This window comes from Crinia signifera, chromosome 9, assembly GCF_055691185.1.
Source record: "Crinia signifera chromosome 9, ASM5569118v1, whole genome shotgun sequence".
Classification (NCBI taxonomy): domain Eukaryota; kingdom Metazoa; phylum Chordata; class Amphibia; order Anura; family Myobatrachidae; genus Crinia; species Crinia signifera.
In genome coordinates this window covers 31,842,919-31,859,212 of record NC_139225.1, presented here as the reverse complement: position 1 = coordinate 31,859,212, position 16,294 = coordinate 31,842,919, and the positions used below count along the sequence as shown (strand labels likewise).

Genomic DNA, 16,294 nt, shown 5'->3' with positions numbered 1-16,294 from the left:
GACGCACTTTTTCTCTCCAAAAAAGTGGGGGGGAAGTGTGTGCGTCTTATGGAGCGAATACTGGAAAAAAAACGTGCTAAAAACTCCTGGAGCTGCAGCAGAGCCCACCCCCCACCTACCCTGGTACTTGGAAGCAGCTCAGAGCGGTCCGGGCAGCAGGGATCATGTAGTGTGCTGTGGGGTCCGTTCAGCGAAGGGGATATCGTCGGCGGGGTCCTTGCGGCAGTTGGGAACTAGTAGGGCTACTAGTTCCCATCTGCAGCAAGGACCCCGCTGATTATATCCCCTTCGCTGAACGGACCCCACAGCACACTACATGATCCCTGCTGCCCGGACTGCTGTAAGCTGCAGGGCTGTCTTAATGGGGCCCTTGGGCAACTGCCCCTCCACCCACCGACCGCGGCACTGTTTAACACATACTGCGCTGCACCGCTGGACCCGCAGTGCATTACTAGTGCCGTCGGAAGTGGCTGGGTGACAGCAGCCGCCAGCCGGGAAGGTATCGCTGCAACCCGGCCCTGGGCACAGGATCCCGCTCCCTCACTGTTGTTGCTCCAGGAACGGGGGGATGACAGCAAGCACAGGAGACGGTGCACCCGGGACATGTTGTGTGTGGGCATGCTGCAGACCGGCTGCTGCTACATCTACAGGGCTCTCCTCCTCTGCTCCCCCACACTCCTGCAGGGGCTTCCCATCTAGAGAGATGGTGGGTAATGTAGTAGTTGGTGAGTAATGTGAGAGCTGCCTGTCTCCTATGGGGGTCCATAAGCTGCTGCCTCCAGGCTGTGGCCACCTGGGGACTGCATAGGACCTGAAGTCAGGTCATCCATTGCTGCTCCTGCTACTGCTGGTGGCAATAGCTATGGTGCACATTTCTGTGAATGAATTTGCTGCTGCTAAGTGCAGGACGGGCTGGCAGTAGTTCTGCACAAGTATACACAGCATAACTATTAGCAGCAATGAGGCACCGCTTATTGACAGTGTGGCAGGATCACTGATGTACAGTATGATCCTTCCTCCCCTGTACTCTGTGTTTGTAGGCAGCAGCAATGGGCTGGACGGGGGAACGGGCATTACACTATTTATTCAGAATATTTTTTTTCCTGTGTTTTCCTCTAGGTGCTAGGTGCGTCTTATGGTCAGGTGCGTCTTATAGAGCGGAAAATACGGTATATTAGGTCCCGCGGCCAAAACATTAACCCTACCCACCAGTCAGCCTGGCCAGGGGCCCTGGGGGAGTGGGGACCCCCCCAATAAAAGGTTCCCCCCCTCCAGGACTTACCTGACCAGGCTGAAGCCTGGTGCTGTCCCCGGTGACCCTGGGCTGTGGTCACCGGGCTGATTAACTGGTGTAAAAAAAATAGAATAAACTATTGTCTTATACTGTGGAAGTATGAGTAGCAGCAAGCCTCCCCCGCATGCTGGGACTTGGAAAACCAAAAGTCCAAGCATGCGGGGCATTAAAGGGCCCGCTGGCACTTGTAGTTCCACAGTAAAATAAATAGTTAAATAAACACACTGACAACCAAGAACAATAAAAGTTTAATACATACATTACACACACACACATACTGATACTTACCTATCTTGAGCCCGTAGGTAGGTCCCTGGCATAGTAAAGGCCAAAAATACGAATACGCACAAAAAAATAAATCGTATTTTTCTATGAAAATACGATTTTTTTTTTTAACGAATTCATCTTAGTAAATTTCCCCAGCTGTGTCTACCCATATCTCATTTATATATAAATGTGCTATGATGCAATACAGTATAACAGTGGTTCTCAAACTTGGTCCTCAGGAACCCACACAGTTCAAATTTTCCAGGTCACCGGCAGGTGCACAGGTGCGTTCATTACTCACTGACACATTTGAAAAGATCCACAGGTGGAGCTAATCACTTTTGATTCTGTGAGGGACATGGAAAACATGCACTGTGTGGGGTCCTGTGGGCCGAGATTGAGAACTTGTGCAGTAGAACATTAACAAAATAAAGTCCTTCCGGCCACCTGCAGATATATGGGATGGGGAGAGAATGGAGCAAGCTGAAAAATACGGATACAGGGTGTTATTCAGTAAGGATCTCTCTGCACATGTTACATCTGCCCCGTCTGCAGTGCAGCATGGTTTGCCCATTAGAGAAAGATTTTGCTTTTGAGATCCTCACTGAATAACCGCCTCAGTTGGAAGTCCCTACAATTAGGAGACTGTTGGGCCGATTCAGACTCGCTTGGTGCGGGCCTAATTCGGTATTCGATCCGGCGAATATACTCAGCCATGAGAGCATGTCTGAATCAGGCTACAAATGCAGCCTGAGTGCTTGTCTGCACGAGGAGTCGGTAAGTGGTAAACATGAATGGCTGATGGGAAAGTCCACAATAAACGTTACATTGGTTGAATGGAAGTAAGCAAGAGATGACTAGCGCAGATGTTTTATTGATGCACAACCACACACTGTATAAAGATTTGTAGGTCAAACAAAGCAATACCTAAGGAAATATGCTAAGAACTGAACACAATAATACGTAAGGGGAGTCCACCTTGTAGACATTGCATTTAAATGCACCATCTGCAGATAGAGTAACGATTATTGTTGTTTTATCAACAGCAAACAGAGAAAAAAAAACCTTTAGGATATTTACCCATCAAGGCTGCCTGACTGTCACCTCTAACTGGTTCTCTCTATGATGTTGAAAGCTGAACATGTATGAAGCTGGCCGTACACTTATGCTATGCCTCAGAGAGAGAAGTCGCATACGATTTCCCTTGGACCACCCAGGAGCTTTTTCATGTGATATATATCACACACAATCCCAGGAAGTGCCGCCGGAGGGTGTCCGAGCCAACAGATGCTATGTGAAGCACATTGCGATACAGGGGCTCCGATCCGATGCGCGCGGGACCCTAAATCACATGTAATTTCACCCAATTTCCAATGCGTCGGTATCGGGTGAAATAGGGCAAAATGGCAGAAGTTTAGCTTAAAGCAGAGTCCTTAAAGCAGTGCCCTACACATGTCACCAAGCTGGCAACAGAACAATCTTCAAAGTGTGCTTAGGCCCTGATTCTAATTACATCGGTCCCCGGTGTGTTTGGACAGTGGTTTAAGTTCTGTGAATGCGCATATTCGCATGTGCAGGGCTGCTGTGAGACTTGCACAATCGCCGTGGATCTTGCACAGAGGGGCGGTGGGATGGAGGCCGACAGGGCGTAGTCGCTTGCAAAAGCCCTTCGTTTCCTGAGCGTACTCACGAAAATGCTGGGTGTGCCGATTCTAATTGATGAAGCAGCCCAGTGTGCGGCGAAACGCGTCTTTTAAGGACCCACAAGCTCTGGTCTCATCAAGTGCAGGGGAACCGGTACATCGTGCACACTGCACCCAGCAAAACCCCCAGCACGGAGACACCTGCAGCGACGTACATCTATCACGGAAGGTGTTGACATTCGGCCGCTACACGGTCCCCTGCCCGGCTCATCACAGCCTCTTTTCCCCATCACGCTTGAACAGCCTGACCCGGCTACCTACTATGGTGGCTCAGCAGGGAGATGCTGCATAGAATACAGAGCACAGGTGGACATTGCATACCCACACACAGTGTGCCAGCCAGCTATTCCATCCAAGCGGCAATCCAACAAGCCTTGGACATCAAGCCACCCGCACCATAGGGGAGGCGCACATCTGCACACATAAGTGAGCATCAATTACAAACTGTTCATTGCTATTTTGCCATCTATTCAGTATAAGGGACGTTTTGGGACTCCAGGACCACAGGTGTGAATTACCCCACAGTGTGGACATTAACTTTTCAAAGTGGACCACCAAGCCCCTATACTAAACTAAAGGTCTGCACCTGACCAAATTGCCCAAATGTGGGATTAACATCAGGCGGAACGGGCATTCGCAAATTACCGCCGCTTAGCGAGCCAAACAGAATCACCCCTAAGCCCGCTGTCTTGACGTTATCCTTGATAGGCATGCCCAAGCGGGTGTGTGACAGCAGCTTGAGGCCGGATATGCCTGTTGTCATCGCAGCCGCTGAATAAGCCTCTGGCTAAACATCCCAGCAACTTGTGCTTGCATAATACTGATCACTTAACTTAACCCAAAATAAAGACTCGGAGACTCGAGTTTGGCAGAAAATGTTGTCTGAATTTATTCAACAACTCTAACTTGAATGCTGGTATATAAGTGCAGAACGGCCTGTAAATATAGAACATATACTTATTTATGACCATTTATTTATATAGTGCACGCATTTCCCGTAGCGCTTTAGAGAAAACTTGCGAATCCACATCAATGCCACAACGGAGCTTACAATCTATATTCCCCCTGCAACCTATACACGCACATTAACTCTTGGGATATTTTTCGGATTGAGGGAAGAAACCAGAGCACCCGGAGGAAACCCACGCAAGCATGGGGAGAACGTACAACCTCTGCACAGTTAGAGCCATGGTGGGTATAGAACCCATGACCTCAGCGCTGTGAGACAGTAATGATAACCATTACACCGTCCGTGCTGCGGATCATCAAATGATTTCTGCAGACTTCGGTCTCAAATGTAAGTCAATACTAAAGGTGGGTACACACGGGGGCAATATTGGGTGAAATCGCTGGCAATATGGTCGCTGAGCGACCATATTGCCAGTGATTTGGAGTGCTGCGGGCGATAAATTGCCAGCTGCGCGCTCCCGTGTGCACTCCCTAATGGTCGCTGGTCGCAGGAGCATGCTCCTGCGACCAGCGACTTCCCCCAGCGCTGAGCAGGAGGTCAGCGGAGATCAGCGGCAGAAGGATTCCCTTCTGCTGCTGCTCCCTCCTCCGTTCGGGTCTCTCTCGTCCCCGCCGCGTGATAGCAGCAAGCAGACGCTGCTGCTCCCCCCGCCCCCTGACAGTAGCAGTGTCTCCTTTTCATCGCTGATGAAAAGGAGACACTGAGCAATATGATTCCTGGCAATATATCGCTAGCAATCATATTGCACCATGTGTACTCAGCATTACTTTTCCGATAGTCGCTGCAGTCCAAATTCGGGGTAGGCACTGATATCATGTGACAACAGACACACACCTCATGCAGGCATCGACATGCCCGCATTCCCAGGGAAGCACAGAACGTTTTTACGGGGACACTCAGAAAACACCCTTCACAATGCTAGGTACGTCTGTGTTTCCCCTGACATTCCCCAAATACGTCCGGATACCACCCACAAACGCCGACTTCCTGCCAATCACCTTACGTACAGCCAGCGCTAAAAAAGTAGGAGGATTTTATTGCAGGGCGGCATTGCGCGTGCTTACTATGGGCTGTACATTTGCGCAGTTTATAGATAAATCTCCCACCTGTGAATTCGAAGCTTTGCGATCAGGTCTGAATTAGGCCTATAGACAGCACTAAATAATACAGCTGTGTTCCACATAGTTCTAGGCTCCTGAAGGAGATCATTGCATCAGATAATACAAGATGTTCTTCAGCTAGGAACTTTAGTACACTCCACAGGAGCACACATAAATACTTAAAACGGGGAGAGCAGCTTAAATCTTAAAGGCATCAAAAATTTAAATGAGAATTGGTTTGGCCAAGAGAAAAACAGATCTATAATCTCCTAGCGTTGGAGTTTTCATGTCATGTCTGTTTCTATTTAAAGGAATATATATATTCAATAACATATTTTACAGTGATTTCTTGTTATTTTTTTCATAGATGAAACATGTAGCCAACGCGTTTCGTCCCACAGGGAGACTTCATCAGGGGTGTTTTTTTTAATACAAGAATCTACAAGAGTAGAATATATCAATCAATCATTTTGAACAATCATAACTGTTAAATAAAAGGAAAGCCAATTTGAAGAACAGATATATATTAATATGAAAATGATTGAATTGTCTTTCTTTTTATCTAACAGTTATATGATTGTTCAGAATGATTGATTAATGTATTCTACAAAAATAAACTAGACCTGGTCTGATATCAAATCTACAGAAGACGAAAATGCGGCACTCCATCCACTTGAAACCAAATTCCTTAATCCAAGCATTAACAGCAATGTGTCAATACTGTGCATATTTTCTTCAGCTATATATATATATATATATATATATATATATATATATATATATATATATATCTTATATATTTAGCCAGATCTGTCACTCATCCCCAGCGGGATACACAAACCCGCTCCCCCTAGGGAAAAGACCAGTGTTCTATGTGTAGAATGTTTTCATGTGTATAACGTTCCACCACCTTGACATCACCTCCCCCCGCCCAGCCAGGGCTACAGTACACACCCACCATTCACCATTACTCCACAGACACCATACACCATTACTTCCGCACCCCCCCTCGGGTACGGTGAATCGTGGGAGGGGTGGTGGTCCACAAATCGCGGGAGGTGGGGTCACGGGGGTCCCGCGAATCACGGGAGGGGGGTGTTGCGGGGGGCCCGCGAATAGCGGGAGGGGGGCGCGTGGGTCCCGCGACCCCCCAACTCCCGCGATATGCGGACCACCACGACTCCCCCTCCCGCGATTCACGGCACCCCCCTTCCTGCGATTTGTGACCCCCCCTCCCGTGATTCGCTGGACCCACGCGACCCCCCCTCCCGCGATTCGCGGGCCCCCCGCGACCCTTCTCCTGTGATTCGCGGGACCCCGCAACCCACCCTCCCATGATTCGCGGGACTCACGTGACCCCCCCTCCCGCGATTCGCGGGACCCCAGCGCCCCCCCTCCCACGATTTGCGGGACCCCCCTCCCGCGATTTACGGACCACCACCCCTCCCGCAATTCACGGCACCTCCCTTCCTGCAATTTGTGACCCCCCCTCCCGCAATTTGCGCCCCCCTCCCGCGATTCTACCCCCCCCCGCGATTTGCATACCCCCGCCCCCTCCCGCGATTCACAGAACCCCCCATATCGGACCCCCTCGGCACCTCCCGTGCCCCCCCTCCCGTGATTCGCGGACCCCCCCGCGATTCACACCCCTCCCTCCCGCGCCCCCTCCCGCAATTTGCATACCCCCTCCCGCGATTCGCGGCCCCCTCCCTCGATTAATGCCCCCCCCTCACGCAATTCACGGCACCCCCCACACCCCCCTCCTGCGATTCACAGCCCCCCACGACCCCCCCTCCGACGATTCATGCCCCCCATGACCCCCCATCCTGTGATTCATGCCCCCTGCCACGATTCACAGCACCCCCATGCCCCTCCCGCGATTCACGGACCCCCGCACCACCCTCTCTGCGCTCCCCCTCCCTTGATTCACGGCACCCCCCGCACCCCTCCCGCGATTCACGGACCCCCGCACCACCCCCCTTGCGCCCCCCTCCCTTGATTCACGGCACCCCCGCGCCCCTCCCGCGATTCACGGATCTCCACAACCCCCCTCCCGCAATTCACTGACACCGACAACCCCCCTCCCACAATTTGCGGACCCCCCTTCCCGCGATTCAAGCCCCCCCGCGCCCCCTCCCACGATTTGCGGACCCCCACCCCCTCCCAGTAATCGCGGATCCCGCACCCCCCTCCTGCAATTTGCAGACCCCCCTGACCCCCTTCCGGCAATTCCACCCCCCAGCGGACCCCTGCGACCCCGCTCCCACATTTCACGTACCCCCGTGAAAATAGGGGATCCTGTAACGCCACAAGCAGGTGCCGCCCCTAGGTGGGAAATCCGGCCCTGGCTGCCGTGCTGCAGGTTCCCCCACTGTCAGAAGTGTCCCCACGGTCCTCTGCACCAGTGCCACTACTTTTATCAATGCCCACATACCACTATTATACAGCCTCCTGCTCTCATGCACGCTCACTCCTTCCCAGTGGGAGGAGACGCTCACCCACTGCCGGGAGCTGCATACTGTCCCCCACCCTCCTCCAGTTCTAGGGATGCCCATCGGCCATCAATGATTTCAAATAATCGATGGTTTATGGCCGATGTTGAATACTTTTGCCATCAATGTGGGAGGACCGATCAAGTTTCAAAATTTTTTAAGGTGCCGGGACACGTAGCATAGCTCCGCTCCCCACACCCGGAAGTCCCACCACCAAGTTCTGATTGACCCACGACCTATTCAGTCAGATATAATGGATGACCATCGGTAGCTACAACAATCGATGGTTATCCAAGTAATATGTTACTACTATCGATGGCAGGGTGCAAAATCACCATCAATGCCAACCATTGATGGCGTCTGCACCAATGCCCATCCCTACTCAGCAACAGCCAAAAACCTTTACTAGCCCTCATGCCCACACACCTCTATCACTGCCCTGCCTCCTGTTCTCCTGCCCCGTAACTTCCACCACTGGGGAGTCGCTGACGCTGTGTTGCCCACATACCCCTATCATGCCTCATAGCCCAGCCTCCGGCTCTCATGCACCCTAACTACCACCCAGTAGGAGGAGACACTGACTCAGGGGCACCGTCCTGTACTCCTGTGCTGCCACGCTGGACCCTCACCAACTGGCAGAAGCTGCACAGTGTCCCCCACCCTCCTCTTTAGTCCTCCGTATGCCCACACAGCCCTATCACTACCCAGCTTCCGGTTCTCCTGAACCGTATCTTTCACCACTGGGGAGTCGCTGACGCTGTGTTGCCCACATACCCCTATCATGCCTCATAGCCCAGCCTCCTGCTATCATGCCTCATAGCCCAGCCTCGAACTCCCACCCAGTAGGAGGAGACACTGACTAAGGGCCACCATCCTGTACTCCTGTATTGCCACGCTGGACCCTCACCCACTGGCAGAAGCTGCACAGTATCTCCCACCCTCCTCTTTAGTCCCCCTTATGCCCACACACCCCTATCACTACCCAGCCTCCTGTTTTCCTGTGTCGTGACCTCCGCCAGTGGGGAGCCGCTGACTCAGAAACACCCTACTATACTATTGCACACACAGCCCCCCCACACCCACAAATGTCACTGTACCATCCACACTATCAATGTACATCTTACTCTGTAACCGCTTTTTAATTACACAAAACAATACACACCCCCTTCCACATCATATGCTCTCTATATAACACATTTCACCTATAACTCAAGTTGCAATACAGGCCATCTTACATACAATTCTAACCATATTTCTCATATACAAACGTTCACAAATTAAGGGGGCGCAGCCCCTCACGCTGGTGTGAAGAGCGCCCGTAGGGCGCGATGAATCACCTAGTATATATATATATATATATATATATAGGGTCAATGAATCAGGCGGCACTCACGGATTTGCAAAACGTGAACAAACTTATTTATTCATCCAACATGTTTCGGGCACTCGGCCCGAAACATGTTGGATGAATAAATAAGTTTGTTCACGTTTTGCAAATCCGTGAGTGCCGCCTGATTCATTGACCCTATACAAGGACCAGCCAGTCCATGCTGGAAGGCACCGGGTCAGTATCGACTGCATCATCCACCTGGGAGTGCCGGCTTACGCAGCATATATATATATATATATATATATGTGTGTACATGGCCATTGCAATAATGTTTAAGGTCTGTAATACTTTCAAGTGGAAGGGGACAGAGCATGTAGCCAAATGTATCATCAGAATTAATATTTCATGAGATGAATGCACTGATTGGATCTTTGGGGAGGCTGTTTACTGCCACTCATAAGTAAGAGTAAGCATACCTGCTCTCCAGGGAATGTCCAGGATACTCCCATGATCCAGCCTCCTACTCCCTGGCTGGATTAAATGGATCATGGGCATGAATACACAAGTTGCACTGAACGACTTCATTCTGTCCCTGTCCTTTGCTCAACCCTTTGAGTGCCAACGTTGCTGTGAGAGATGTGCAAAGTATCCGCTAAAAATGCCAGGGCTTTAGGCGAGGAAAATGATTTACTAGTTATCAGTGCCGGATTAAGCACGGGGTGACAGGGGCGGTCGCCCTGGGGCCACCACGTCGGCACTGCTGCGGCGGTGGCAAGCAGCGGTGTCAGGCAGCACGGGGCGGGCAGGGGTTCCCTGTGGCAGTTGGGCACTGCTGTCAGTGACGGGGTCCCTGCGGTGTATGGGAAGTCAGCGGTAGATGGGAAGTCAGTGGCAGGGTCCCTGTGGTGGATGGAAAGTCAGCGGTAGATGGGAAGTCAGTGGCAGGGTCCCTGTGGTGGATGGGAAGTCAGCGGCAGATGGGAAGTCAGCAGCGGGGTCCCTGTGGTGGATGGGAAGTCAGCGGCAGATGGGAAGTCAGCAGCGGGGTCCCTGCGGCGTATGGGAAGTCAGCGGTAGATGGAAAGTCAGTGGCAGGGTCCCTGTGGTGGATGGGAAGTCAGCGGTAGATGGGAAGTCAGTGGCAGGGTCCCTGTGGTGTATGGGAAGTCAGCGGCAGATGGGAAGTCAGCAGCGGGGTCCCTGCAGCGTATGGGAAGTCAGTGGCAGGGTCCCTGTGGTGGATGGGAAGTCAGCGGCAGATGGGAAGTCAGTGGCAGGGTCCCTGTGGTGGATGGGAAGTCAGTGGCAGGGTCCCTGTGGTGGATGGGAAGTCAGCGGCAGATGGGAAGTCAGCAGCGGGGTCCCTGCAGCGTATGGGAAGTCACTGGCAGGGTCCTTGTGGTGGATGGGAAGTCAGTGGCAGGGTCCCTGTGGTGGAAGGGAAGTCAGCGGCAGATGGGAAGTCAGCAGTGGGGTCCCTGCAGCGTATGGGAAGTCAGTGGCAGGGTCCCTGTGGTGGATGGGAAGTCAGCGCCAGATGGGAAGTCAGCAGCAGGGTCCCTGCGGCGTATGGGAAGCCAGTGGCAGGGTCCCTGTGGTGGAAGGGAAGTCAGCGCCAGATGGGAAGTCAGCAGCGGGGTCCCTGCGGCAGATGGGAACTAGTAGCGCTACTAGTTTCCATCCGCCACAGGGACTCCGCCACTGGCTGCCCATCCACCACAGATCCCCGCTGCCCAGGTTCCACCTGCCTCCATGGGGGGGCCCCAAGTACCACCTGCCTCTGTGGGGGTGGGGGGGGGGGGGGTGGGGGGGGGGGGAGTGACACCGCAATTTTGTTGTCCAGGGTCCTTAATCTGGCCCTGCTAGTTATTGCCTGCTAATGACCTGAAGTCAATTAGTTGAAGGTAAGTTAAACATTGCACAAACCCCCCCAATAAATACAGTTGCTGTGAGCGACACTGGCATTTTTAGTGGATATTTTGCACAGCTCTCACAGCGATGTTGGCACTCAAGGGGTTAACAATGAATTGCCCCTTTATGTAGGGGTGTGGATCGAAAGATAGGCATGATACCCAAATCTAACTCTCTCTGCACATGTTACATCTGCCCCACCTGCAGTGCAGCATGGTTTTGCCCATTTTGAGAAAAATATGTTCTGCGTTCAGGTCTGAATAAGGCCCTAAGCTCATTGAGGGTTAGATGTCCTAAGCCTTGGAGAGAGATAAAGAACAAGCCAATCAGCTGCCATGTTACATACTGGGTTTGAAAAATAACGAGTTGATTGGTTAAAAAAAAAATATGACACGTTAACAGTAAAGGATAAAAGAGGCTGGGTTACGTACTCTCACTCTGTTCTCCTGGCGGTGCATAGAATGAAAGGCCCAGGGAGACGATGGCTGCAATTTCTAATATGATGAGAGTCACATCCTGGAGGGCTTCCCAGACTAATTGCAGGAAGGTTTTGGGTTTTTTGGGAGGTATAAAGTTCACACCATATATCTGTCTTCTCTTCTCAAACTCTGCTAAATTCTCAGACAAACCTGCGAATAAAAACAGAGGGGATGTATGTAAATAGGCAAAGACCATGGTACATAGACATAATAATACAAATACAATATGACATGTTATTATCATTCATTTCTAGAGCGCTATGAGTGGTTCCGCAGCGCCAGGCAAAAATACAGAACAAACATTACTGTATGCATAGCTGCCTACCAGTGGCGTAACTATAAATTTTGCTCCCCCCTGCCAAAAATAATTGGAGCGCCCCCCCCTCTCATCGGAGTGCCAAAAGAGGGAAATTTAACAAATGAAATAAAAAATGAAATATAGATATCTATACATTTGAAAAAATGACACCTGGGTTTTGCATAGTTAATGGAATATACACACACACTGTGACACACTTTGTGTGACACTCACCCCCTCTTAAACACCCGTTATGCTCCATGCTAGTAGTGTGCTACAGGCTCCAGAGAGTCCACCCTGTAAGAAAAGTCTCAGAAGTCACGCTGGAAGTAAGGGACAGTCTGCAAACTACTTGCCGCTATACAAGTGTAATCAAGAGTGTATGAATACACTTGTAAAGTGGAAAATAGTTTACAGACTATCCCTTAATCCAGTGTGTGACTGTGACTGTGACTGTGTGAGCTCTAGCAGACCTGAGAGGACGGACTGCATACAGAAGAAATAAATCAGTGCAGCTCCGTGACCCCAGTGCCCTCTCTTATCCTGCACAGCAGCAGAGAACTGAAGGCAAGTCAGGGAGAGCGCCCCGCAGACCCCCGGCTCCTCCAAGCCACTGCGGGGGTTGCTGTATGCTAGTTACGCCACTGCTGCCTACCCTCCTGCATTCTGCAGGAGACTCCCTGAAATAAAAGCATTCTCCTTCTCCCCCCTCATTAGTCTAGCAATGTCCCTCATGTCACCTAGCCCACATTACACTGTTACATTTTTGTGATAAAAGGTATGAGAGATAGATACATTTACATTGAATCATCAGCACCATTTCCCAGCACTTTACAAAGTATAGTAGCTCTTACTAACTGCTTTGGGGATCATCTACATTGGATATAAGTCATTTTACAAGATTCCTCTCAGATGTAGCCGTACACACCCACGCTTCTAGGTGCCACGTTCACAATCTCTTTTCACAATCTCTCCATATATGGAACTAGACACGCCCTTATGGTGGAGCATGAGACGCCCCCTCACTGGGGCGCTGTGCAAAATTCTACTACCAACTATAATCTCCCTGAAACTAGTTTTCAAAAGTAGGCAAGTATGACTGTATGGTAGTTTATCACAGCTAATAGATCCCTCAGGGGACATCCAATTAGACTCAATATTGGCCCATATTGGGGACTTTTTATTTAGGGACCTCAGAGGTTCCTGAAATAAATTCCCAAATAAGTGCTTTTTTTTCCCCGTCTGGGATCGCAAAAGCATTTAGGTCCGGGAACTTATCCCAGATCCTATGGGTAAAAAAAATCACACAAATTAAACTCTCTTGGCACGTGTTACATCAGCCCCACCAGCAGTGCAGCACGGTTTTGTCCATTAGAGAGTGAATTTGCATTTGCGAGCGAACCAGAATAAACCTGACTATCTATTATCTTCCAGAAGGGCCTGAATTGATAAGAAAAAGTTCTGTCCCTGGATGCGACGACACGGCACGGGTAAGATCAGTGGCGTAGCTACCGTACGGCAGCCACCGCGGCTGCTTGGGGGAGCAAGCGCCAGCTCATCAGGGCACACTGCTCAGAGCCGCCCCCGATGTCAATGACGGCGGGGGGGGGGGGGGGGGGTTTCCCTGCTATAACCCATCAACCTCGTTATAAAATGAATCGTATTTTATTCACATACAAATTTTTCGCACGGCCACCAATTTTTATTAAATTGTGTTTTTTGCAGAAAACAGGCTTAAGTTTAAATTGCAATAAAACGTAATACAAAAACAAACAATACTGTATATACTGTACATGGCAGTTCAGCGCTGGATGAATCATTACCCCAGTTGATCTGAGCAGCAGGCAGGGGCTTACCATACTCTGGGCAGGGGGTTGCTGTGGGTACAGCTGTCCCGCGCCCGGCCTCTCTGACAGAGAGGGAAGGGCCTGGAATACTCATTCTGCCCACCGCACCCCCACAACTGCCTCCGCTGTGCTGCCTGCGCTGAACGAAGTCCACTGCTCCAGGAGCACAGGCTTATTCACCTCTGGACACTGACAAGCAATTAAATGTGGCACCGGCTGGTGAGCCAATCAGAGCTTGCAAAAGGGCAGCCGCTCTGATTGGCTGCCGGGCTGCGAACCCCGATTGGCTCACAAGTCGGCGCCATCTTTTAAATGGCCTTCAGCATCCGAAGATGAAGAAGCCTGTGCTCCGGGAGCAGTGGGCTTCGTTCAGCGCAAGCAGCACAGTACAGTGGGGGGTGGGAGAGCCTGCACTTTGCTCTGCAGCACCCCCACGCAGAGCCGAGTGGTAAGTGAGGGGGGCGGGCGGTAAGTGAGGGGAGGGGCCCACCTTCATTGTCAGGGCCCACCTCCAGCATTCCAAATGATGGCGGTATTCCCACACCGGTCTCATGGCAGCATTGGTATAATAAACCTCAGCATCTGGACCCTTGCGATGCTGAACGCATCCCTATAGGGTAACCAAGAGTTAATATGTCAAGTAAGCTGAGTCAAAATCCTCTGAAATGAAGGCAGAGACTAATCAGCCTCCCTTATTACAGTTCAATGCCTGTATTCTTCTAGTAACAATGCCAGTGGACTAAGCAGCATAATGAGACACAATACAGCCCGTCATTTAGCCTGCTGCCTTTTATGACATGGAAATTTGGGATGGCACTTATATACACAGCTACAGCCATTGCGGCAATCACCCCGCCTGTCGATGTCACACTTCTCTGTGCCATGGAGCCATTCTCCTACACTGCACATGAAGGAGCTGGCTGACGCAGTCACTTAGTCAGATATTTAATCTCCATCATAGCGGTTAACAAACTCTTTCATTCCTGTGTCTCAGGAATAATTACAGCACAATCTTCAAGAGTGAACCAGTCATCGGCACATAAAGGAAATGAACATGTAAAACAACGGTGCACAGTACACAGCAGTCATGGTGGGTACACAGGTACAAGCAGGTGTTGCTGACTTGTACAGCACTTACTGAAGCAGACGTACATGCCTGGTAAAGCTGTGATAAAGTGGAAAGTGGAAGGTGATCACACACCAGCCAATCAACTCCTGTCATTTTTCAAAGACAGCTGATTGGCTGGTGCTTTATCACCTTCCACTTTGTAACCACTTTATCACTTTATCCATACCTCCCAACACTGGAAGCTTGTTGGTCAGGATACTCGCACAGCAGAGCCGCAAAAGGGGCATGGCCTCTACAGAATGGGCGCGGCTTCACAGGGATGTCCTGGTTGCATAAGCACAGTGTCTACGCCCTGCTCAATAGAGCAGCAGAGGCATGCAGGGTGCACTCCCAACTGCCCCCTCACCGCCGGCACACTGCCCGCCGCGAGACAGTCCTAAAAAAACTTGACTGTCCCGCCAAAATCGCGACAGTTGGGAGGTATAATTACCAGGCTTAATACACCTGCTTAAGCGTAACTAAATGGCTGACATGCATACACTGAAGCCGCTGGCAGGCCAGGTTCTGTGTCTCAAACTGCTGCCACTCATGCTGGCACGCTGCTGGCATTTGTGGCCACGGAAACGCAGCGTTCGCCACAAAACAAAAAAACAGTGGCTGGGTCATGAGGGCACAATGTCACCGGCTTCAGCAGCAAGAATTTGCCACATGCAAGCCAGAATCAGGCACATAAGGCCTAATTCAATTCCAGTCACTGGGCTGCTAATTTTCAGAGCCCAGCGATCAGAGTCAAATTCCGCCCCATGTAAGCCTGTGATTTGTTAGCACGGCTTGTGAAAGTATTGCAGGCCTGCGATAAACTGAGAATCCATCGCAAGCCAGGCGTAGCAAAGGACTTACTCGGCGTCTGTGATAGAAACAGGCTGATTGGGTCGGAGCTGATGTCGCAAGACTTCTCCTCAAAGTCCTGGGCACGCCTGCGTTTTCCCTGACACTCCCACAAAACATCCGTTTACCACCAACAAAAGGGCATTTATTTTTTCCAAGGCGTCTAATGCCTGCTTGCTCCAGCACCAATATCATCTATTATTTATTTATTAACAGTCTCTTATATAGCGCATACATATTCTGCAGCACTTAACAGAGAATATTTGACCATTGGATTGTGTGAGGAAACCGGAGTACCCGGAGAAAACCCACGAAAGTATGGGGAGAATATACAAACTCCGCACAGTTAGGGCCATGGTGGGGATTGAACCCATGACCTCAGCACAATGCTAACCATTACACTGTCCATACTTACCCAAGCTACAGTGCACACCCGCACAGGTCCCAGGGAGGGCTGAGGGGCCTAACTAGCAATAAGCCATGTTCACATTTGTTTTTACGATAGAACCGAGAGATGATGGGACACAAGACTTTATGTTGGCGGTTAAAAAAAAGTCTTCTGTCCAATGGTGGACACATATTAGGTCGACATGTATTGGGCCGGCCACTGAAGGTCGACATTTCTTAGGTCGACACATGAAATAAG

At 50.7% G+C, this 16,294-nt stretch overlaps 1 protein-coding gene across 6 annotated transcripts in view; it reads right to left on the bottom strand.

The window, feature by feature from the left end:
• ATP2B3 (ATPase plasma membrane Ca2+ transporting 3) overlaps positions 1-16,294 on the bottom strand; it is a 241,887-nt gene that overhangs the window by 82,513 nt on the left and 143,080 nt on the right. For all 6 annotated transcript variants that reach the window (XM_083158705.1, XM_083158701.1, XM_083158700.1 and 3 more), the window contains one exon: positions 11,499-11,696. In XM_083158705.1, the coding sequence (XP_083014831.1) occupies positions 11,499-11,696 (198 nt within the window). The remainder of the gene's footprint in view (positions 1-11,498; positions 11,697-16,294) is intronic.